Source organism: Manis pentadactyla, chromosome 3, assembly GCF_030020395.1.
Source record: "Manis pentadactyla isolate mManPen7 chromosome 3, mManPen7.hap1, whole genome shotgun sequence".
NCBI classification, from domain to species: Eukaryota; Metazoa; Chordata; class Mammalia; order Pholidota; family Manidae; genus Manis; species Manis pentadactyla.
Genome location: NC_080021.1, coordinates 154,924,283 through 154,949,165, shown reverse-complemented (window position 1 = coordinate 154,949,165; position 24,883 = coordinate 154,924,283). Strand labels below are relative to the sequence as shown.

Below are 24,883 nucleotides of genomic sequence, written 5' to 3'. Positions count from 1 at the left end.
TTCATTATGTTTGAGAAGATTGGAGACTGACAAAAATTAGGCCTGGGGTGGATTAATGATTGTGCATTGAGCATTGACTCCCCTATACAGAATTTTATTGGTGTTAACAACTATTTGATCAATAAATATGAGAGATGCCCTCACAACAACAACAACAAAAAAAAAAAAGTACACACTTCCAATTGTAAAATAAATAAGTAACCGGGATGTAATGTATAGCATAAGGAATATAGTCAAAATATTGTAACAACTTGGTATGGCGATAGCTGGTACCTAGAATTATCATGTATATAAATGTTGAATCACTGTGTTGTACACCTGAAACTAATGTAATGTAATACTGTGTGTCATCTACCCTTCAATAAAAAATAATTATCTACAAAAAAAAAAAAAATGTTTGCTTATGTGCACCTCTGCTTTTTCTGTAGGTCACACATACGCCTACTGTCAGAAGAAACTATTTTTCATTTTAGGAAAAGATAGGAAACATGGCTGTAAGGACCTCATCTGTAACTATAGTTGTATTAGGATCAATCACTTCTCCTCAATGGTTCTACTTTCTCAACGTTTCATATGAACATTCCTGGCGATCACATGACATGCATTACCTAAGTGGGGAAATTTAAGGGCCAAATTTCCCTTTTCCTTTACATCTCTTTTCTTACAACTTTACCATTAAGTCTGTGCAGTGTGTATGTGTGTGCATGTGTGCATGCCTGTGTGTGTTTTAGGGACACAGGCTTTGCAAATGAGTTGAAACCTTCCTATGCTGTGGTGGTAGCTGGTTTTTTTTTTTTATTAAAGTATCATTGGTATATAATCTAATGAAGGTTTTACATGAACAACATTGTGGTTTCAACATTTACCCGTATTATCAAGTCCTCACACCCCTACTGCAGTCACTGTCTATCAGTGTAGTAAGATGCTATAGAGTCATTACTTCTCTTCTCCATGTTGTACTGCCTTTCCCATGATCTACCTATATTGTGATTGTGAATTATAGTGTCCCTTTATTCCCTTCTCCCTCCCCAACCCCTCTCCTTCAGGAACCGCCAGTCCCTTCTTGGAGTCTATGAGTCTGCTGCTGTTTTGTTCCTTCAGTTTTGCTTTGTTTTTATACTCCACAAATGAGTGAAGTCATTTGGTACTTGTCTTTCTCTGCCTGGCTTATTTCACTGGGCATGATACCCTCTCACTCCATCCATGTTGCTACAAATGGTAGGATTTTTCTTTTTATGGCTGAATAATATTCCGTAGTTTCTATGTGGCGGTAGCTGTTTGTAACATTTCTCCAATATATTTTACTTCATCCATATTCACTTTTAGGTTTCTTTTCTGAGTATCTACCAAGTGAAAGACCCTGTGCCAGACATATTACATATGTCACCTCACTAATCACAGAAACATGGCATTTATTCCCATTTTGCAGAGGTTTTATTAATATGTGTGTAGTGCTCTTTGATTTATGTAGCATTTTCACAGATATTATTTTGCTGGGCCCTGTGACATTGCTATTATTAATATTTCTACTTTAGAGATAAGAAAACTAAGGTTTAGAGAAGTTAAAGAACTTACTAAGAAGCTCTACCTTGAGAATCAGTGGAGTTGAGACAGGAATCTGATTTGTTTGCCTCTCCAAATTCTGGCTTAAAGGTCTATGCTGTTTTCTCCCTGCAGTGAGGGCTTTGTGAGTCGCTATTATTGCTACAACTGTTTCCATGAATAGGGAAGACTGATTTTACAGATTATTAAAATGATTAAAAGGCTAATAAGACAAGAGGGTTCACAGACCCCAAGTGAATCAGTCATGAAAAGTAAAGTGACTCAGCTTCTCATCTAAATTCTCATGTCATAGATTAGAGAGGTGGGAGTGAACATTATAGAATGCTTCCTTCTCTTAGACCAGAAATACCTTATTTCCCATCAAAACAATATTAATTCTAAGGTAACCATTGAAAAGCTGTCCAAAAATATCTTAATTATCTGGTTTTTCTTAAAATATTTTTGAAGAATTATTCATAGAAGGAAAATGGTTGAACAACTTGGCTCCTTACCAATCTGTGAGGTTTCTAGCACATGCTCAGTGCACGTGGCCCTTATGGCATACCTGATAATTCTCCCCACTCTCAGCCACCCTGCCATACAGGATACTCATGCCTTGGGTTCTTACCATCTCCTCTGAGAAGCTTGAGTGCTTCAGCCAGCAGCTTTTGGGTTTTGCTTCCTTTGTAGCCTCCACTCCCCTATTGCTATGACTGAGATCACATGGTTTTTATCTATCTTTCAACAGCACAACAAACCAGGCCTACACATATGTTTGCTGACATTGTTAAGGGCTTCTCCTTTGTGATGGGACCCTGGGGCAGAGAAGGCTGGCTGACCCCCAAAGATTCATGCTCCGCTTTCATAGGGAGGAGCTGTTGCTGGAAAGCAGCTGCCAGACAAGAACGATATCCCCAGACTTCCTTGCATGTCTGTGAACCTTATACATTGTCCTCACTGACGAAATGTGAGTGAAAAGGATGTGGACCACTTTTGAATTGAAGTATTTAAGAATTGAATGTACAGTCTTTCATCATTCTCTCTTCTTTCTGGCCACTGGATGAAGGATGCCAGAATAAATGGAAAGTCTCCAGATGGCAGAGCCATAAGGTGGAAGGAGCCTGGGTCCTTGAGTCACTGCTCCTGTCTGACCTGTATCAGACTGTGACATGAATATGAAATAAGTTTTTGTTGGGTTAATCCACTGAGATTTGGGGATTATTTGCTATAACAGCTAATTTACCTTGATTAATATGGGACCTATAAACTCAGATATCTGTCCTCAGTAGGCCAGGGTCCTGGAATTAGATGAGCTTGTATCTGCTACAAGTATTAATGGGGTGGAGGCACCATGATGCCACAATGAGAGTTCTGTCCCCAGTTCATACCCAGAGCAACAGCCATCCCCTTCCTTCTAACTCAAGACAACTTTTGTTGGAGGTGGCAATGTGCTGGGCTAATCAAAACTACATTTGCCAACCTCCTTCATAGGTGACATAACCCAGATCAGACCAATGAGATACACAGCAAATGTCATGGTGTGTGTTTCTGCAAAAGTGCCTTAAAAGGGAACAAAGTTAGCTGGCACGCCTCCTTTGCCTTCCCTCTTGTTCCTGTCTTCAGTATTCTTTCAATGCATCAAGTTTCAGGAGTCATTTTGTGACTATGAGGATAAGAGCCACATACTAAAGATGGTGCAACATCAAGACTCAAGGAGCCTGGGGCTCCAGTGGTACCTTGGGCTATCACGCCCAGCCTGGATCACCAACCACTGGAATTCTTGTTATATAAGAAAAATAAATAAGTCCTTCTTTGTTTAGGCCACTGTTTAGTGGAGTTGTCTGTTCATTGGGGCAGCTCAAAGCAATATACTAACTGATACATGGGTGACCTTCTAGAACACCCATGGCACCTATCTTCCCGACAGGTTGGTTTCTCTCCTCCAGCTCCATTCCCTTCTTCCAGCCACTTTAATTCTTCCCACCCCAGAACTCATACTGGACCACAGTAGCCACTGAATTTCTAAGCCCATCTGGCAACTTATGAGGATAAAGAGCTCACTGATGCTTTTCCTAGTCATGTAACTTAGTCTCAAATTCTGCTCCTTTGAGTGACACAGCAATTTTCATCAATACCTGTCTCCCTGATGTTCTCAAATTGCTGCTTTATGTCTGGATCAGACGGCTCTGCAATCTGGCCTCCATTAACATCATTATGGGATATAGGAGAAACCCAAGAGTTATTAATTTCATTCACCTGCCTTCAGGTAGGATTGTGTTCCAGAGATACAGCTGTCTTCCATGGGTCAAAGAAGTTCCCCACAAAGCACGACTTATTGGTGACTTTCAAGGAGTCAGTTTAATCTGTTTTCAGTTTCTCTGCCAGTAAAATGGGCATTGTGATCTGAGTAGGGAATGACAAGACCTTCTACTTAAACATGTGAACTTCGAAATGGGATACGATTACTTTCTTTGTTGAGTACTATTAAAATGACCAAATATTTTGCAGCTCCTCCCATCAAGAGACTGAGTCTATTTTCATACCCCTTGAAGCTGGGCTGCCTTGTGACTCACTTGGACCAATGAATGTGGTAAAAGTAACGTTGTATGCATGCTAGACTAAGCCTAAAGGAGCCCTGCAGCTTCCAACTTCATCCTTTTAGAATGAAAGGGTTTCCCTCCACCATATAAGGGACACTGTACTAGACTACTGAAGATCAGGGACCATGCAGAAGGTCAGCCAGCACCACAGCCCTGACCTTGTGAGTGAGCCCATCTTACATGTCCCAGCTTAAGGGAAGCTCCCAGGTAAATGCAGCCACATGAATGACCACAGCAAGATCAGCAGAACTGCCCCTCTGAGTCCAACCCAAATTGCCAATTCATAGAATCGTGAGAAATAATAAACTGCAGTAGTTTTAAGTAGTTTACACTGAACTTTGCAGTGGTGTATTTGTTTCCCAAGGCTGCCGTAACAAATCATGACAAACCTGGTGACCTAAAACAACAGAAATTTATTCTCTCACTGTTCTCAAGGCCAGAGGTTCCAAATCAAGGTATCATCAAGGCTGTGCACCCTCTGAAGACACCTTCCTTGTCTCTTCTAACTTCTGGCAACCCTGGCGGCCCTGGTGTTCCTTGTCCTGTGGTGGCACAGCATCAGTGTCTGCCTCTGCCTTCACGTGGCCTCCTCTCTGTGGGGCTCTGGGGCTGGGTGACTTTTCTTATAGGAATGGCAGTGTTTGGATTTAGGGCTTCTCTAAGCCCATATGACCTCATTTTAACTTGATTACATCTGCAAAGATCCTATTTCCAAAATAAGACGACATTCACAGGTCAGGGCATTGGAATCTTCTGGAGGCACACCAATTCAAGCCACAACCGGTGGTTTGCCAACCAGCAAAATATGACTGATGTTAGCACTCTTTCCTATAACATTTTGTACTTCAAACCCATGAAGATACATGTAGAGAAAACAAAACAGAAAGAATTATCAGGTTCTTAGTGATAATACATAATAGTGCCAGGGAGAGTTTCAAAACACTCAAGGAAGAAAACATCTAAACAGAATATTTAACTTATTATAAGGAGATTTGATGCTAGTGCAGAGTAAAGTTTGTTAGATATGAGGCCATGTCAGGTATTCTGAACATCTTTATCTGCATGTAAGGCTTATTTATGGGAATAAAACACACACTTTCTAAGATTGGAGCACCCTCTGTTCAGCATTGCATATTATATCTATATAAAGGTCAAAGCCTTGTTAGAACCGTACAGTTACCGTTGTCCCACTTCTCTTCTGCTTCATCCAAACTTTTGAAAGTACTTCCAGCTTCCTCCATTTCCTCTACTTCAACTCCCTCCACAACCCTATGGACTTCCTTCCCCGCAGCTCCACTACAACTGCTGTTTCAGCGGTTTTCACCCTTCACTGTCAACGGCAAATCCAGTGGCCCTTCCTCTGTCCTTATAATTTGGCATCTGACCTTTTCAGCTGCCCCATTGCTCCCTTTTCTAATACTTCCCCAATCTGCCATATCCTAGCCAAATTCTTCTTCCTCTCTTTTCGTGGCTCTTCCCTCTTGTTCCAACTGGCCCTGACTCTGCCCTAGGCCCATTCCTTTCCTTTTCCTACCTTACCTTCCACTTAGGAAATGTGTCCATTCTTTATTTCCATCCCTACCTCCTTGTTGACTTTCTAATCAATACTTTTCATCCTTACCATTTATGCCCAAGCTTCTATCTCAAGCTGCCCAGTAGAAATGTAATATATTTTATGCTCATCTGTATTAAGAGAGACTCAAGTTATGCTGTGATAACAAATAATACCAAAACCTTCATGGCTTATAAAAACAAAGACCTCCAAAAAGCAACAGTAACTCTCCTCTAATAGTCTTTACTCCAGGAGGCAGACTGACAGATCATCTATGTCTGGAACTTTGCTGGTAGTGAGAATAGGGAAAAGCTTCATGACCAAGGCCAGGCAGGCGATTAAAGCTTCAACTCAAAATGACCACATGACCTTCAGTAAGGTGAAAAGTAAAATCCTCTCACAGGGAGGAAGAGCAAATGTATGCAAATGTGCTGTCTACTACATTCTCTGAAACGAAAACTCTATACAAGAGAAGTACAAAGTTATCCTCCCAAAACTAATTCTAATTCCTAATTTTCACCGTTTCTCATAGCACCATCATTACCCAGTTTTCCCAGAGTGGAAATATTGGTGTTAACCTCTTTTATAAGTATTACTTTTCCCAATTACAAAAGCACATACAGAGGCACAGCTTGCATACAAGTAAACAAAAATCAACAATAATATTACTCAGGGTTAATACTTATAACATGCTGGCTGATGTCCTCCTGGTCCTCTCCCTATCACATGTATTGATCTACTATCCCTATGGAGAGATAGACCTTTGTTTTCTTCAATAAACATCATATCATACCATACATACAGCTTTGTGGCTGCTAAGAAACTTATCGAGATCATTTCAATGCTTTCTTTTCCTCCACTATTTAAAAATATTATCTATATGGTAAGGCCAGAAGTTCCAAATCGAGGTATCATCAGGAATGTGCTCCCTCCGCAGACACCTTCCTTGCCTCTTGCAACTTCTGGTGACACTTGCAAATTTAATATCCAGCTGTGACCTCTCCTGAGTTGCAGATTCCTAAATAAAACTGCATAGTAGGTAATTTCATTTGAGTTTCCAATATGCATCTTTGACTTAATATGTCCCCAATTAAATGCATTATTTAAATTGCTCCTCCTGAAAGCCTGCTCCTCCTCCAATCTTTCCAATCTCTGCTAAAAGCATCAATAACCACCCATAACTCCAACCGTGGAGACATCTTGATTTCTTTTTCTCACATTGTCGCCCACCCAACATCTACTGTCAGCCCCACCTCCAAAATATATCCCTGAGTTGATTGCTCCTCTGCCTCTCTAGGCTCAGCTCTCCAGTCTTGCCATCATCTTTCCCCTGGAAACCACACTCTCTTCCAACTGCTCTCCTTGCTGCTGCTTCTTTGCTTGAGTGGCGGCCAGAGTGATCTTTTAAACACAAAAGTCAATCACATCATGCCTCTGCTCCAAAAACCCTCCCACTTCACTTAGAATAACATTTAAACTTTTTCCATGGCTTATAAGGCTTTTTTATAACTCAGTTTCTGCCTACTTTTCATCTCTCCCACTCTGCCTGTCATTCACTCTACTTAAGACACACTGGCTCTTTTTTCCCTCCAGCACACCAGACTTAGTCCTGCTCCAGCTGCAGCCCTTGTTAATTCCCCTGCCTGGTCTTGGCCTGGAGTTATGTCCTCAGGAATGCCTTCTTTGACCATTCTTTCTAAAGTATCCACAACCCCCATACGGCCCTTTTACATTCTCTGCATAGCACTTTTTTTAATCTGATACTTCCTTGTAAATTTCCTGGTTCACTTCTTTATTATTTTCCCACTGGAAAATTACTTCTTCCAGAAAAAGAACCTTTCTATCTTACAGTTACTCAGAACACTGCCAGGCACATAGTAAGTAGGTTACAATCAGTATTCATGAAATGAGCGAATAGATAAACATTCAGTTGTTTTTCAAATCCATCTGATTCCCTTTGAAGTATCTGTAGACTGATGGTCCCATTTCTTTCCATTCTCATTACCCAGCATAATCCCGGATCTCATTGCCTCACACCACCGTGACTGCAGCTCCCTTGTGACCACTGTCCCAGTACTCCCTCCAGCCCACTAGGCATGCTGCTGGCTGGTCTTCCCATTATATCAGTCTCATCTGTCAGTCCCCTCCCTGTCCTCCAGGGCCAGGCTGAAGCCTCACCTCCTGAGCCCTGAGGGCTGCCATTCCTTCCCCTCTGAATTCTGTGGACACTCCTGCTCTCAACCCTCCCCAGCCATGCAAACACCGTCTCCTACGTTCCAGGTGGAAACCTGCTCATTCCAGCTGAATTCTGGGGGCATATACTGGTTTGTTCTGTGGTGTGTTATGTTTTGGTTTTTGTTTCTCATAATGCCTAGAGAAAGTGTCTTGCCAATGGGTTTCAGCCCCGGCAAGTTCACTATGGATTCAATGTCACCAAAGAAATGACAGCAAAACGTTCTTGGGGTGAAAGGATTAAACCCAACTTCATTTCCACAGTGGCAGGTCAATCACTAAAATCTCGTTCACTCAGAGCGAGTCTGCATTGCAGCAAGCCAGTCTCTGCCTCTGGGCCTCTCTCCTCAGTGCTGCCACCACTCCAGCCTCTGCTCTGTTCTCCTACAGCCTTGCAGCCATGCCACCATGTTGCCTAGACCACTGGGCAGAGCTCTTTATATAGAGTCAGTCACAATGTATTGCCCATAAGTGTGTAGTGAGCTAGCTAACCAGGGCCAGGTGAGAATCCTGGCCACAGGAACTTTTATTTTATCCACAGAAAGTCACAGGCAATCAAAAAACTTCTTGTGAGTGGAATGAAATTATTGGATAGGGAACAAGATTGGATAGGTAAATTGGATACTGCTTTTAAAGGGATATGTAGTGATTTAGAATGAAAGAGTTAAACACACAAAGGTAAAGCAAACAGTCAGAAGTCAACAGGGAGATGACAATCATGTTTCCACAGAAAACAGATGGCCACAATTGCCCTGAAGCAGCGTTTGGGTTAATGAGCAGGATAAGGAACATTTTCAGTGGACTTTGAACCTGAGGTTTTCTCACGTACGGGAAAATGGATGGTCCTCTAGTGTAAATTACTGCATGATGACTAGCACTTCTTAGGCAATTCTATTGACTCCCTAACAGCCCTGGATCCCAGGTGGGCCACATCCTGATAAGAATTCACCTTCTCCTGGGCAGCCACAATACCCAGCAGAGGACTGAATACAGAGAACTCAAACATTTCGATGAAAGGTGTTAGCTGTGTGCTGAGTGCTGGTAGCAGCAAGGCAAAGCAGAGATTTGCGGAAAGCATTTCAACCCATGGTCATTCTTCCCAGTTTTCCTAATTTGAGCAATAGAGCAACAGAAGCATTACATCTTCCCGAACAAACACAAGAGAATCCAGCCTGTCCATTCATTTACACTAAGGTCAAAATATCGACATAAAGACTTTAGAGCAAATACCACACTCTCCTTTTGCTAATTGTGGGTAAAATTGTAGTATTTCCAGAATATCTCGCCTGGCTTTGGCATATCTGCATATCAACAGGCGTTCAGAGGTGGAAAGAAGTATGGCTTTAGTGCATTTGCATCTTTCCTCAGGGGTGGAGAAGTTCATCTCCGTATCAATGGGTAATTACCTGGGCAACAGAGGGCTTATCTGTACCTGAGAGGTGAGGGGGAGGGCCGGTGTGGTTGCTGCTTGAGCAGAGAAGAAAGACGGCCCGGGACTGCAGTTTGTGAGAAATAAACGAGTTTTAAACTTTATTTCTCCCTTTGACTGATTTTGGTTTTTAGGGGTATTTTGCCCCAGGATTTCCTTTACCCAGACTTGCAATTGGCGTAAGTCGGCAGGGTTCCTGTGAACCCGAAACCTGTCAAAATGGGTGCGACCTTTGGGAGGGCCGCCCCTAGAAATGATGGGGAGAAGCGGCACTCGCGCCAAGGGACATGTGTCTACACTCGTGTGGTCGTGAAGGTGCCACCACCGCTGCTGGCCATGCCAACCCCGGCCCATGGCCCAAGCCTAAGGCTACTGCTTCTGCCACTGCTGCTGCTCTTGCTGCCGGGCCAGAGCCTGGCCACAAGTGCCATGGAAAGGAGCAGAAGTCCGGGTTACCTTGATAAAGAAGCAACTGGCTGCTGTGTACCATGCCTTGCTGGCTACAGAGCCCATCGCCGGAACAGCTCCAACCAAGGTAATAACCTCCTATCCCATCATGGGGTGGGTGCAAGACTGGACCCAAAGGCCACGGAGTGGCGTGGCACAGACACCTCAAAAGACAATGTGGGCCCATCGGTGTGGCTTGTCTTTCACCTTTGAAGAAGTCAGCCGAGCCCGGAAGGAGTGCCCTGCACGTTGTGCAGATCAGCAAACCACCAAGAGGGGCCTAGAGCGTCGTCTCTCTGCAGCCTATGGTCAGTCGCCGGTTACTGAGAGCGATCGAGGGTACCCACTTTATTGGACGTGTTGCAAGGATGGGTGCAGCAATTAGGAGTACAACGGATGTGGCCCTGGACATTCAACACATGGATCGGCAATGGCTGGCTCTTCTGGCTCCGTGGGGAAAAGGCCTGGAAGCTGGCCTTCTGTGTATTGCTGTAGTAACAGCAAATTGGCCCCTGACAAGCACGGTTATTTGCTTCTACGGTCTTTGTGTCCTGGATGTGCCCCCTGGCTGCAGCTGCCGCGTGATGGCTGGAATGGACGAGCTTTGGACTTAATCTGCATGGGACTTTGAACCTAGCTGAATCCTCTGGCTTGAGAATTATGATTGTGTTGCTGTTGTCAAGAAAATAATGTTTAAAGAGAGGCTTGACTTTGTCTAATGTTTGGTAAAAGTTTTTTGAGCAATCTAGCATGATTGTTAGGAATGAGTAAACAAGTGCAGAAATGTATTTTTGTGCTTAGTGAGAGATTGTGCTGTAAAGTAACCTAGCTGAATCCTTTGGCTTGAGAATTATGATTGTGTTGCTGCTGTCAAGAAAATAATGTTTAAAGAGAGGCTTGACTTTGTCTAATGTTTGGTAAAAGTTTTGTGAGCAATCTAGCATGATTGTTAGGAATAAGTAAACAAGTGTAGAAATGTATTTTGTGCTTAGTGAGAGACTGTGCTGTAAAGCACATTTAATCTGCATAGGCTGAATCCTCTGGCTTGAGAATTATCAAGATTTTATTGCTGTTGCTATTGCATGTTACTAGATTGGTCAGAAGAGGGGGATCGAGTAATCTGTAAGGCAAGATTTCTGGAGGGGTGGGTTGTGGGTAAAATTGTAGTGTTTCCAGAATATCTCACCTGGCTTTGATACATCTGTATATGAACAGGTGTTCAGAGGTGGAGAGAAGTTTGGCTTTAGTGCATTTGCATCTTTCCTCAGGGGTGGAGAAGTTCATCTCCATATCAATGGGTAATTACCTGGGCAACAGAGGGCTTATCTGTACCTGAGAGGTGAGGGGGAGGGCCAGTGTGGTTGCTGGTTGAGCAGAGAAGAAAGACAGTGTGGGACTAGTTTGTGAGAAATAAACGGGTTTTAAACTTTATTTCTCCCTTTGACTAATTTTGGTTTTTAGGGGTATTTTGCCCCAGGATTTCCTTTCCCTGGACTTACACTAATCTATACACTTTTGCTAGTCAAATATCCAGGCAATGAGACAAAATCTTTAATCTTTTAAAACCGTGTTATTTAAAAATATGTTATCAACTCCACTGCATATCTCATAAGTCAAGTGCAAATCATGGGTACATTCATCTGATGGAGAAAAAGAGTTTTTCTGAAAAATTTCCTGGCCACTCCAGGAAATGAGTAATACAACTATAATGTAAGGAGTGACTGGAAAAACATTACCAGAATGTACACATCTAAATAACTGTTATTCTTTACAATTTCACACAAGAAGCGCCACACAATTTACTCTGCATGTCTTCCTGAAATCACTTTTGAACTCCTCTTTGCAATTGTTTTCGGAACTACTTGAAGAGACGTCTAAACAATGCCTCCATTATTTGTAGTCACATCTTATCTTTAACAAGCTAATATTACCTAATTTTGCAGGCTTGATGGAATACTAATGACTCTGGTTCATTTCAGAAACTATACAGTATATTGTTATGGATAAGTGTACACACATACACAGACACTCACACTCACACACACTCTTAAGTACAACTTGGTGATAGTGCTGGCCTCTGAAGGGAGAACAGGATTAGAGACAGCAGAAAAAAAGGGGGCTTCAAACTTACCTGTAATGTTCTCATTTTTTCATTTAAAACAGATCTAAAGCAAAAGTGGCCAAATGTAAACATTTGTTAATTCTGGTGAGTGGGCCCTAATGGATCCTTGCCATATTGCCACCTATAGTTTCCATATTTTTAACTTTTCAAGTAAGAAAAAATGGCAAATTTTCTCTCAAAGGAAAAAGGCTTCATAACATTGAACTTTTTATAAATGTTCTCCAGTCTCTGACAGCAATTGCAAAAGGATCTCCAAAAATACTTTGTGTAATGCTATTACCCTTAATATAAGTGGCATGACCCCAAAGAAGGCACAACTTTGAAGGCACAACACCCAAGATGGATGGCCAGGAGGCAGGAGAAGGTGCACTCCTTTTCCAGTCTGTAATTGTGGGTTAATCTCCTTGCTCCTTGAAGGCAAGGCCATGACTTACTGTCTTTATATTTTGAAGGCCAAAACAGCACTCAGAACACGGTAACCCTCAATAGCTGGAGTGAATGAATGAATAAACTAGCAAATTTACCAGCCTAGGATTTACAAGCCAATTAACTTATTCATGCATCAGAAAGTCAAGAGATATGAGAAAGAAAAGAGGCTGATTACTTTACAATTCTGCATTCTTAATCTGGTTCCAGTTTAGACCGCATATCATTAAATACCTGCTTGTTATTTTTACATTTGGTCTCACATGGGAAAAACAGTGAATTTTATGCTTTGAATGATAAAAAGAACTCATGAAGCTTTTTCAGGTTTCTGGACAGTGATACCAACATGTTGTGTTAGCCCCAAAGCCAATCCCAGAGAAAGAGGAACCCAACAAAGTGTGAAAGTAGCCCATTTCTTCAGACTCTGATTCAAGGGAAAACACAGTGAGTTATGTCATCTGGAATCTTATTTTTGTGATAGACAGGGATTCTGATTTCCTATTGCCATTTCATTTAAAAGGGCTAGAGTTTATGCAAAGGAGGGGGAGATTGGATTAGCTTTTTTAAAAAAAAAAGTAAAAAGCAAGCAAAATTGTGGCAACTAGAGTCCAAAACAGAATCAGGAAAGAACTAAGTTGCTAGAACAATCTACCTTTATCATAACTCAACCTATTTGATGAAAAAGGAAGAAAGTGAGGAAGACGGGGGCTACTGCCATTGTTAGTTGTATGTAAGGCAAAGGAGAAAGGAGAAATGCCTGACTATTGAATCCCTGAAGAATGACTTCTGAGGTCATGCAGAGATCTGGGAGAGAAGCTAAACAGGAAGAGGTAAGAGACTTTTAAGAGAAGGGGTCAAGATTGTGAATAAAAATTTAAAGGAATAATAAAACCGAGTGGAGTGTGAACATGAAGAAATGATCACTCTTAGGGCCAATGGTAGGAGTGTAACTGGTATAACTTTTCCGGGGGACAATTTGACCATATATATCAAAAGCTTGACAAATGTTTCTTTGCTTTGACCAAGCAATTTCACTCCAGAAATTTTTAAGCAGGTATTTGCACTGACACATAAAGATGTATGTATAATACTGTTTCATCAAGTTTTGTCCATTATGAAAAATTGGAAACTATCTTGAGGTTCAGTAATGGAGAACTGATGATTCAATAAATCATTATGTACCCAATCAAAGTAATTTTACACAGCCTATGTAAATTATAATGTAGACCTACATTGATGAGCATGGAGAGTTGTTCATATTAAAAAAATTTTTTAAACAGATCCTAAAGGAGTATGTGCAATGTGATCTCATTTTTATAGAAATAACAGGACTTACATTGAAATATTAACAGCTGTAATTTATGGGTGGAAGAAATTTTTGCTTATGGCACTTTTCTGTTTCTAATGATGAACATGGATGTAAAGAATAGGGGGAAGGAGAAACTCTGGTTTTGCCACTATCATTTCTGCTCTTCTAGTCCTGCATTTGACCTGAGTGCAGTGGGACACAATATAAAGGTCTTACCTATGGCAACAGTGTGTTTGATTTCACCAAACCTTTGCATATAGATGACTTCACATATACTTCCAGTGATATCAGCAGCCTGTTTTGATTCTATGTACCTCTCCCCTCCAGTTGTCAATACAGCAAACTATATCATTAGAGTGCAAACTCCAGAAGCACAGGGACCACACTTAACCACACCTGTACAAACTCTTGCATTTCCTAGAGCCTACAGAGCCTTGTGGGTGCTGATTGGTAATAACTTAGACTGGACACTTGTGGGAACAGGGATGTCACATTCTGTTACTATAACCCCTTAACATTGACCAATATATGAATAAGCACCTGGTTGTTCGCCACTGAAAAGAAGTAAGTGCTCCTGTTCCTTAGCCTTCTTCAGCAAGAAGTCTGAGTATTGTCACCTACCTGCCTTCTCAAGGTCTCTGTTAAAGAGGACTAAATGTTGAGGTGTTTTTAACATCAGCCATCCCATCACTAGGTCTGTGGGGGGAGCTGAGGCAGGTGACCTGGTCCCCTGAGCTCTACCTCTCTCCCTAGGTAACCACATGATCTAATTATATTTTCTTTTCCATGAATAAGTAAACATTAGTTTCACACATACATGTGAATTGTCAGAGCTCAAAGAGCTCCAACTGAAGAAAATTTCACCTGGCAGCAGGTTCTTTCAATTGCACTGGATCCTTGAAGTTCAAGGAACTTTTCCAAGAATCTCTAAAAAACCGATTCCGAATGTGAAAGACCAAATTTCTGATTTCAATTTTCTGAATCCCCTTCTTTAGGGCTTTCATCTAGAACATGTCAGACAAGTGAAGCAATTCCTGAAAGTACCAACATCCCACTCTGCCATCACTACTAAAGAACTGCACTGTTTCACTGCAGACACACATTTATACTTACAAATACCTATATTTTTATGCTTGCATCATCTTTGCACACAAAATTAGCAAATACTTCTCAGGAAGACCCCTATACCTTCACCCTAGTCCTCATGCCCAAAATTATTGGGATTGTTCTTGGATGCAATTAGTCTTAGCTCCTTGCCTTTATCTTCCATAATATCACATCTAATGATGATATTATGCTTGATATTTTGCTCCTTTTCTACAATAATGAATATATATAAAGTTCTTAGTGCAACACTTGGCATGAAGTAAGAAGTTAATAAATGTTGCTTATTTTATTATTATTTAAAAATAAAACAAGAGATGGCAGCATGGTTTTTACTGGTCAAGGGAGAGGATTCTGGAGCAAAGCTGCTGGCCTCTGAATCCCAGCTCTGCACTTACTTAGCTGTTTGTGACTTTGAACAGTTTTCATAACACCTCTGTGCTCAGTTTCTTCATCGGTGAAATGGAGTAACTATTCCTACTTCATAGGGGTGAGTGAGTTATAATATGTAAAGACTTAGACCCTAGTAAATGCCATACAGTAACCCATTATATGAGCTTAAGCCATTATTATTTATTCCTTTCTATCCTAAATGTCCAGAGGATCACTAACATTTCTATATTCTGTACTTACGCCCTTTTTATCCAAGGGACTTAATTTTACTTTAATATTTGATCAATTTCTACCTCTATTCTGTGTTTGAAAGAAACCAAGATTTTGTTTAATGAATTTTCAGAATATTCGTAATAATTTTTGTAGTTTATAAAAGTACTACATGCCAGTAAGAAAAAAAAAGGTAGTTGATAAGACTTGGTAGCGTACAAAGACTATATTATGACATTTAATGCAGCAGTGCGTGAAATCCCAAATGCAAAGTTTTACATGAACTGCCTAATTCAGACCGTGTTTTACCCCTTGTGCTCAGTTTCATATTAAACTGAATAAAAGACAAGTAGGGAGCACTTATAAGAAAGTAAATTTTACTCTTCCAGCTCAGAAAAATTGAGTGTGGATCTTTTCCTTAGTATCTCCCTGAGCTGGGGGTTCTAGAGAAATGTTTAACCATAACAAGTCATACAATTACATCACACAATTACACTTGGTGCTCAAAATAAAGCAAAACAAAAGTCCTATGTGATGGTTGCCAACACATGGAAAATTAGGCTTTATAAGAGCATGAAAGAACCAGGACAATTATGGGGAAATAGGCATCCCCAGGTTCCACCTTTGCTTTAGCCCTGCCCCTAGACTGGGCAGGTCTGCTTACAGGAGGCCACAGATTTTGGGAACAGTGAGGGGCATTCTTTTTCTACTGTGAGGTAATCTGTTCACTTTTTCTTAAGGTTGGTGTGGACAGAAATGAGGTCTTTACAAATAAAAATTTTTATATTTCTTTCCTTAATAGAAAGCACGTTGATTTTAACCCCAAATTTTTAATGACAGTTTGTGTCATTCTGAGTAGAAAGGTGCAAAAATAGGAACTCACACTGAAAGTACTAATGGCCGTATTTCAACACTTAGTTTTGCAAACTGATCTGCTTTAAAAAATGGTAGGGAGGCATGCAAGGGAAAACATTCTATTTTCCAATTTCAAAACTGCAAAATATCACAATTTTAGTTTAAACACTGCTCAGAATAATTTGCCAGTGCTTCTACTGAACTGATAATTTAAAAATAATAATTCTCTGCTTGCTTTTAAAGGAAATTCTTAAGGTTCAGGGATGAAAATAGCACATGCCTAATTGAGAGCACAGTGTCTGGAACAGTTTGTAATCCCAGTTCTGCCACTGCTGTTTGTGTGGCATTAGACAAATTTCATGGCCTTGTGCAACTACATCTCCAAGCTTCATTTTTCCCTTCTATATGAGACTTCATGTGAGTTCCAGGGGATTTGGTAATTAATGATATAACCCATTAAGCATATGATATACTGTCTGGGTCATGGTAAATAATGAATAAACGGTGAATTTTAGTGTTATATTAATACCAGGTATGTCCTTATTAAACCACTCCTTTGAATAAAAATTTCTGCCAGCCTCCTTGGCAGAACTCTTCCATCCAGTAACAGAATGCTTCAAAAGGGAAAACAGAACCCCTAAAATAAGAATATCTAATCCTTATGCTTGCCTGAGGATTAGGGAGCCTACTGTATTTCATTTGCATAGGGCTCTTCTTGGTCAGACTGCTTCACACATTCTGCTCCACTGGGTGTGGCTGGTGTCCTCAGCAGCGGGATGGAAGACATATGAGGGAAAACATCCACCCCAAGTCAGCTGCAGCCCACCACTGGCATCATCAACCCCAGGCCAAACTGCTCTCTGTATGGGAAGTTCTCCAACTTCAGTTTTCCTTCTTCTTTTCTTAGGGTCTCAGAGATGATGATAACAGAGATGATAACACCATGATGGAGCTGGTGGTGATGTTGATCAGAAGAGCCAACATTTATTTAACATTTATTCTGCCAAGCACCACAAGCACTTTATACGGTTCATTTTACTCAGTCTTCCCAATAGTCATAAGAGGTGAATACTATGATTATTCCCATTTGGCACAGAAAGAAACCAAAGCTTAGAAAGGTTACATATGGTGCCCAGTATCACACAGTTTGTAGCACAGAGCTAATCTGCAAGAAGCTCTGATTCCAGCTGGGGCCTTTATTCGTAACCCGCAGGCCACACCACTCCTACAGCTGCTTCCACTGCCTCCAGGGCTAGTGCAAGTCCTGCTGCTCTCCCCAGATTAACTCCACCCAGCCCCACAGTCCCTAATATCTTTCTGCCCCAGCCATACACAAACTCACAGGGATGGAGGAATAGCAGCTACAAGTGGTACACCCATTGATAACTTCAATTTGATCCCCCATAGTCCCCAGATGAATCGCCCCCTTTGGCTTGCAACAGCCATGAAACCTAATGCAAAAAAAAATTTTGTTTTAATCCCATAGGGAGATCCCTAATACATTTTATGACTGTACCTTTGGCCTCCAACATTAATATACAGTACATATGAATAATTAAGCTCATTTTAAAGAGAAGAAATAGTAAGGTAAAAGAACTGGTTTGCCCATAGCTACACAGCAGGAGGAAATAAAATCACAGTAAAGCTCAAAATGCTCTCTGGAAGTCCTTACCACCTCAGTATGATGGACGTCTAGTTCCCTCTTGTTGTTCAAACCTCTTCACACACTAGCTGCACAGAAATGTATTGTGGAACTAGCTTTCCACAGGCTCAGCTAAAAGACTAACAAATCCCAGAGTCCTGAGGGCAGTAGAATAGTAAATTGACCCTTCAAGATGAGCTTCATAATTATCTTTTAACCAGACAGTTTAGATTTCTCAGGGCAAGACAAAAAGGTCCCCAAATACTTGTCAGCAGTTTTCAGTGGGGGGAAAAACTGCAGTTAAAGCACCTCTGGTGAGAACTTTGAGCAGTAAATGTGCTTACATTCGTTTGTACAACTTTGATTAGAAACTAAATGATGAGTTGCATCCATGCTCTTAGCTCCTTGCTAGGGGACTATAAATGTAAGCCACAGGCCATTCCTTTTTATCTAAGTGGAGAATTTTAAAAATCACTTCTTCCACTTCATGGCTCCTTTGGACCAGGGAATAAAAATAGTGATGTCAGCAGGAGCCAAAGTTTTCCTGGAAAATAAGAACGAGAGGGTAAAGAGCCCTACTCGGAACAATCGAAGTCTTGACTCTGCTGCCCCAAAGCACACTCTCATTTCAACTACTTTCTCCCCCTTTTCAAAGCAGCCACAAAGGAAGGCAGCTCCCAGAAAACTCCGTGGCTTGCCCAGCACAGCTCACCCAGCCCCCTGCACTCTCCGAGCGCGGCCACCTGTCCGAGCCCCGCGGGCGGCGCAGGCGAGGCGGGGGTGGGGAAGTGACCCCAGAGCTTGCTCAGGGAGGGGACACTGGGGGCTGGGGCCGCTGGGTGTCTGGGACTCTCGCGAAGGAACTGGCCGAGCCCGGCCCGCGGGCCGGCGCGCGCTCAGGTGCCCCACTGCAGCAGCCGCAGGAACCTGGCGCGCCCCGTCGCCTCCTCCCAGGGGCTCTGCCCGCGGCCCCCGCGCCGTGCTCGGCGGGCTGGGGCGGTGCGGCCGCGAGTTCGCGGCGCCGCGGGGCGCGTCCTACCTGTTGATCTTGAGCGCGAAGGCGCGGCGCTCTGCGCTAGGCAGCGTGGCCATGGCCCCTCCGCGGCTCGGCTGCCTCTAGGGGAGCGGGTTGCGGACAGCGGGGGCCCGGCGCAGCACAGAGCCTCTGCAGCGCATGCCGAGCGAGACGCGAGCCTCATCTGTCAGTCGCCGCTGGAAACTTCCGCATTTCCACCTTCGGCGCTGAAATCACCGCGAGGGGAGGGCCCAACCTCGGAGCTGCGGCGGGGAGTCCAGCAGCCGGCGCCCGGCTTTGCACGGCAGGAGCCGCGGGCAAGGAGAGGGTGACACACACCGCGGAACTGCCCTCCGGATGCGCCGACCCAAGGCGCGCTTCCCGGGGCCCTGACCTCAGGCAGAAGGGAGCGCGGGCGGATGACCCGGCGACCCCTGAGCCAGGCCGGAAACTCCATCTGCCCGAGGCCGCGGAGCTGCCAGGGCATGTGGGCAAGAGGGGGGAACCTGCGCATTCCGCCCGCCGCACTGAGGGGGCGACGTCGGGAAACCAGCCTGGGATTCTTTACGCTGGGCCTAATTAAGGGCTCACACCGAGCCTGGGCGAGGACAGAGTAAAAACAAACAAACAAACAACAAGCAAACCGAGTTGGTGGAAACTTAAGGATACAAATAAACTTTTGCAAATGATAATGTCCGTCATCCTTGCTGCTGCGCCTTAAATAAATATAGTGAATCCATCCAAGGAGTCAAATTATAACTCCCCCACTCCGCCCCTTCGTTTTTTACCTAGGCAGAAGTGCTTTTCTCTGGGAAACACTACATGTAGCTTTCCTGTGATTCAAGAATAGGCTGCAGTACTGTTTCTTTCAGTTTCATACTTAAGTTCAGGCTCCCAAGACCAGCCCCAACTCAAGAAAAACCAGAAAGTCCCAATGCTCCCCAGAGTAAAAAAATACATGTTTATTTCAAGTCACTGGTTTGCTCCAAGTTTTGCAATCATAGAGCACTTTCTAAATAATGCCTCTGTCGACTTGCCCTTAAAAAAACGCTAGAGCAAGATATTTTTGGTTCAAAACTGCCCTCCTGTCCAGTGTAGCCTCTTGCCACGTCATGAATGTGTAAAGTACACTCGAGGTTTTGAAGACATTAAGGGAAAAATAATGCAAAATATCTTGTTAATTATTTTTATGTTGGTTACCTGTTAAAATTATACTTTGGATCTATTAGATAAATAAAATATATTATTAAAATTAATTTCACGTGATTTGTTTTTCCCTCTTTAAAATATGGCTTGCATTGAAGAAGTTTTAATTGATATATGTAGCTCACATATGTGGGCCCCATTATATTTCTTTTGGACACTGCTGTTTTGCAATTTGCACCTAATACTAAACCTCCTAGGGACTGAATTATTTCTCTTCCCTGTGGCCTTTCTTTCTGTGGTTTTGGCTGCCTCTGGTAGTTTAGTAATTCTTCGGAGCTGGTTAGGTAACTTTCCCCAACTATCAATGCCTTTAAGCATGTAAAACAAAGTTTGTAAGTCTAACATTACCTAGACTATGAAAGAGATTCAAATAAAAGAATTTTTTTGAAATGTGGAGTTTCTCACTTTCAAAATTCTTCTAAGTGTATTTGTTACACTGGGATTTAGAAGCAAACACTTAGAAAAATACTAAGAGAACAATTCAGTGAATATTTCTTCAAACTGGGAACAAATGGAAGATGCACAGAAAATGTTTTATATCCAAATCTTCTGACCACTATGTACTAAGTCGGCCTTTCAGGTGGGCTTCTCTGTGTTTCTGAATGTTTATGACATATAATTTTATACAGAGCAAAATATGCTAACTTTGACACAAACACAAATAAAATGTCATGAGAGCATCTCAAATTTTCAGAATTTGCAACCAATGAAATCTTTTTTGGGGGGTGAGTGGGAATCATAAACTCTCCCATCTTCCACCAACCTATGCTGTATTCAATATAGTATTTGGTACCTAATTATGAAATTTAGGCCAGTATGGTTCATTGATAGTTAGAAATGACTTAACAGAGTCTTAACAATTCACCACGAATGTGTTATCCATTAATTTAGTCAAATGTCTGTTTTAAACTTTCTCTGCTCTTGGATACATTCACAGATCACTGGCACATTTCAAAAATAGCCAAGTGCCTTGCTTTCATGATTTCACTACCTTATTAGTTCCCTATAGTTGGGCTTCTCTCTTCATTGCCCTTCTATCCAAAGTGTACTCTGGAACGCCTCCTTCTTTCCAGACTTTGTGACCTCTCATGGCCTTTCTCTTGGTCTGCTTGTCCTTCAGTGCTGCTTTTCACCTTCATAAAATTCCTCCCTTGACATCTAACATATATTTTATCAATCATCCCAAATTCTCCTTCAGTTTTCCCACATCTTCTTCTTACCTCCCCAGAAAGCCAACCTCTTTCTTTATGTATTTATTTAACAATTAAAAAATGCTTACCTGTCCCAAACCCTTTCCAAATATTACTTACTTCATTAAAAACTATTAAATAATAACATCATCCCACTTTGCAACTGGGAAAACTGAGGCTCAGAGAGATTAAGTTACTTGTCCAAGATCACGAACTAGTATATGGGACAGAGTCACTTTTGAACCCTAAAGTAATGCCTATCTCTCAGATATTCCCACTTGAATATCTTCAAACTCCACAAATGTAACACCAGAACTCTCCATCTCGTATACCCAATTGTAAGCTTACGCTGTCTCCATAGTTACCCATTTCTGCTGGTGGCACTATTTCCTTGTTGGCCAGGTTTAAAATTTTGGAGTCATCTCATGTGGGAAAAGCAGGAAATCTGAGCTCTGGCTCCGGCTTTTCACTAACTGTGTGATCCTGAAGGAGTCACTCCCTGTTTGGATGACAGAGTGCTCTGTTTCAGAACACCCCCACATCTCCCCTCTCTCTGAGCTTCTTGAATGTGTCATCTACCAGGGTCTGTTATTTATTCCTTATAAATATCACTCCTTTAGCAAGTATCACTTTTCTCAGTGCTTCCCTTCTGGCCCAGCCCTTATAATGTTTATGTAAGAAAAGTAAAATGTTAAATGGCCTATCCGCCTATAGTGTCTCCTTATGCCTATCAGATCTGACTCTACCACTACATTAGTTTTACTAAAATACTTGTTTCATCATGTTTCTTCCCTGCTCATTTAACTTTGGTGGCTTCCCATAGCCCTACAACCAAGTGAGAACTTCTCCAGCTGGTGTGTAGACCCACTTCACATAACTAGCTCTAAACCTCACGTCTCTGTTGAAGTAAGGAAGATCTCCAAATTGCCCCTCAAGAATGCAGTGTTCTCTGCCTATGGCCTCCTTTGCTTCTAATGTTTTTCCTGCCGTCTTCACCTGACATCACATCCAGTCTCTCCTGATCCCTCAAAGTTTCTTGACAAGTTCCATCTCTACCTAAAGGAGTATCTCTTTCAGTCTGACAGCACTTTAGTTAGAAAGTGCAGGTTGTCACCAATAAACACAGCCTATAGATTGCAAGGTCCATAGAACTATAGAGAAAAGTGTGATTTTTTTTGCATATCCTCTCCTTTATTACCCAGACTATTGAAGACCTCCAACAGACTTGGCTCAAATGTCACCTTCCATAATGATTTATTTAATATTGTAATGTTTCTTTCCATAGTCCTGACACTACCTATTTTTCCAACTTTGTTTTTTTCCATAGCATTTATCACTCTGACATACTATACAGTTTGTTTATTGGTATGTTTATTTTTTTCTCATGCTTCTAAATATGACTTCCATGAATTCATGGACTTTTGTTTTATTTATTACTCTGTCTCTATAGCCTAGAACAATGCCTGAACATAGTACCTGTTCAATAAGTACTTCTTGAATAAATGAACCGATCCAGTATTGAACACAGAGCAGACATCCCATAAATACCTGATAAAGTGAACTTGAAGCGGGAGGCAAGTTTCACTTTTCTCAGTGCTTCCCTTCTGGCCACATGTCTCTCAGAAGGAAGAGTCTTTTTTATTCTGAGTATTTTAGTTGTGTCTTTATATGAATATTTTCCAGCTCTGTTTTCTACTTATCTCTTGGGTTGAGAAATGAAACCAGCACATAGATTATTATTATCAAATAAGTAACTTTACTGTTGTCTTAACTGAGGACAGATACAGAAAGATTTCTGTCCTGATATTTAAAGCCAGCCATAGCTCAGGCATTAGAATTTGGAGATCCTAATTTTCTCTACTTCATTCTTCACATTGTCACAAGAAATCTATAAATATGAAAGGAAAAAGATTAAGAAACTTCCCACTAAAAACTATTATGGTACTATATGTATACATACACGTATTACATATATATTTTATATATATACTTTATTATATATATTAGAATTTAAAATTTAGGATTTAGACCATATTCTAATGTACAATGTTATTTCATATTCAATAGGAATACTCATAACCATAGTGTTTTATATGTAGAAGGACCTTGGATAAATTCATAAATAATTAATTTTCTCATGATCATTTATGCATCTTCTATTTATTTCCCAAATGTTTACCAAGTGGTTACCATATATCAGACTCTGTACCAAATGATAGGAGGGGCAGAACAATGAACAATACCCAGAACTCGTGGTCTAGGAGAGGGATGAGTAACAAAGGAAAGAAGACACTTGAGTTTGTGTGACAATGCAGGATCCTTTTGCAGAAAACTATGACAGTGAGGAAGTGTGGAGAGGAAATGATTTACTGTGAAGAGGGTGTTGGCAGAGAAATTGACGCTGAGGAACAATGACTTTACTGACACAGTGACATGACAACTGGGTCTTAAATGACAAGTCAGCATTCACCAGGCAGAGATGTTCCATGTGCTCAGGATGTGCCGGGCAGAGGGAGCACTGTGAGCAAAGGCAGGGTGCCAGGAGATGCCACTGCCCACAGCAAGAATTAGAGTATGCTGGGAGCCCAGGGAAGCAGAGTAAAGTGGCCAGAAACAAAGCTTTGAAGATGGGCAGGGCCTGAGTGCGAGGATCCTGTCAAAGAATTCAGTTTATCCCACAAGCTCTTCAAAATCATCAAATGGTGGTTGCTGTTTCTGCATCTAGGTCATTGTCTCTTGGGGGAGACCTCTTGCTGCCTAGCAGGCCCTGATGAGGACTGTCCAGCAGTGGGGGCACAGGGTGACAGGGATTATGCCCCCTCTATCTGGCACATCCCCACCTTCCTGAACCTGAGCACACACAGTGGACTCTAATGAAGGAATAAATAGTTCTTTATAGAAGGATTTAGGAAATTTTCCCAATGTTGTATCACATACAGAGAGGGAAAATTAATGGTGGAGAGAAAGTCAGATACTACTCCTCTGTTTCAGTGTCTTTGCCTCACACTGGAGTGCCCCACAGGGACATGACTACTGCCTCACTCCTGACTCCCAGCTCTCTCCCTGACTTGCCTCAAGCCTCTCTATTTACCTACTTCCCTAACAATCTATTTTCTTCCTTTTAAAGAAAGTATCAATTCCTCTTCCCTTGGTCTATTCCTATGTCTGGGAAATTCCCCAGGCACCCACAGTACTGTGCTTTCTCTCCCCCTTGTTCCTGCTGTTACTGCAGAGAGAAAAGATGGGCTCTGATCCAGGCCTGGGTGAATTCAGTGGTGGGCTTCTATTCCAGACTGCAGTTGACATTTCCCACGAGTGAAATGTGGCTAATAGTGGTACCTCTTTCCAGGATTATTATAAAGATTAAATAATGTAAAACTTATCATAATTATTCTTATTATTATCATTATCTGAACTATCTACAACACCAAGTTACTGAAAGTCCAAATCAAAATGGCTTTCTCTCTAAGTTTATTACACAAGTAAATAAAAGAAAGACAGCCTAGGACTAGGTCAACAAGTTAACAATGCCATCAAAAGCCAGGGTCTTTCATGCCCTCTACTCTGCCATCCTTGGCATATAAGCTTTTGGTTGTCATTCTGATGACC

General features: G+C 41.8%; 1 protein-coding gene across 3 annotated transcripts in view; it reads right to left on the bottom strand.

Moving 5' to 3' along the window:
- DOCK8 (dedicator of cytokinesis 8) overlaps window positions 1-19,683 on the bottom strand; it is a 228,316-nt gene extending 208,633 nt beyond the window's left edge. The window contains exon 1 of one of the 3 annotated variants that reach the window (XM_057498603.1): window positions 19,667-19,683. Coding sequence is in view for 2 of the 3 variants with exons in the window: in XM_036928398.2 (XP_036784293.2) it covers window positions 18,903-18,955 (53 nt within the window). In the remaining variant the exon portion in view is untranslated. Of the gene's footprint in view, window positions 1-18,902; window positions 19,606-19,666 lie in introns of those variants that run through there. The other 2 variants (XM_036928398.2, XM_036928392.2) reach the window with 2 other exon arrangements.
- Window positions 19,684-24,883: the final 5,200 nt, after the last annotated feature.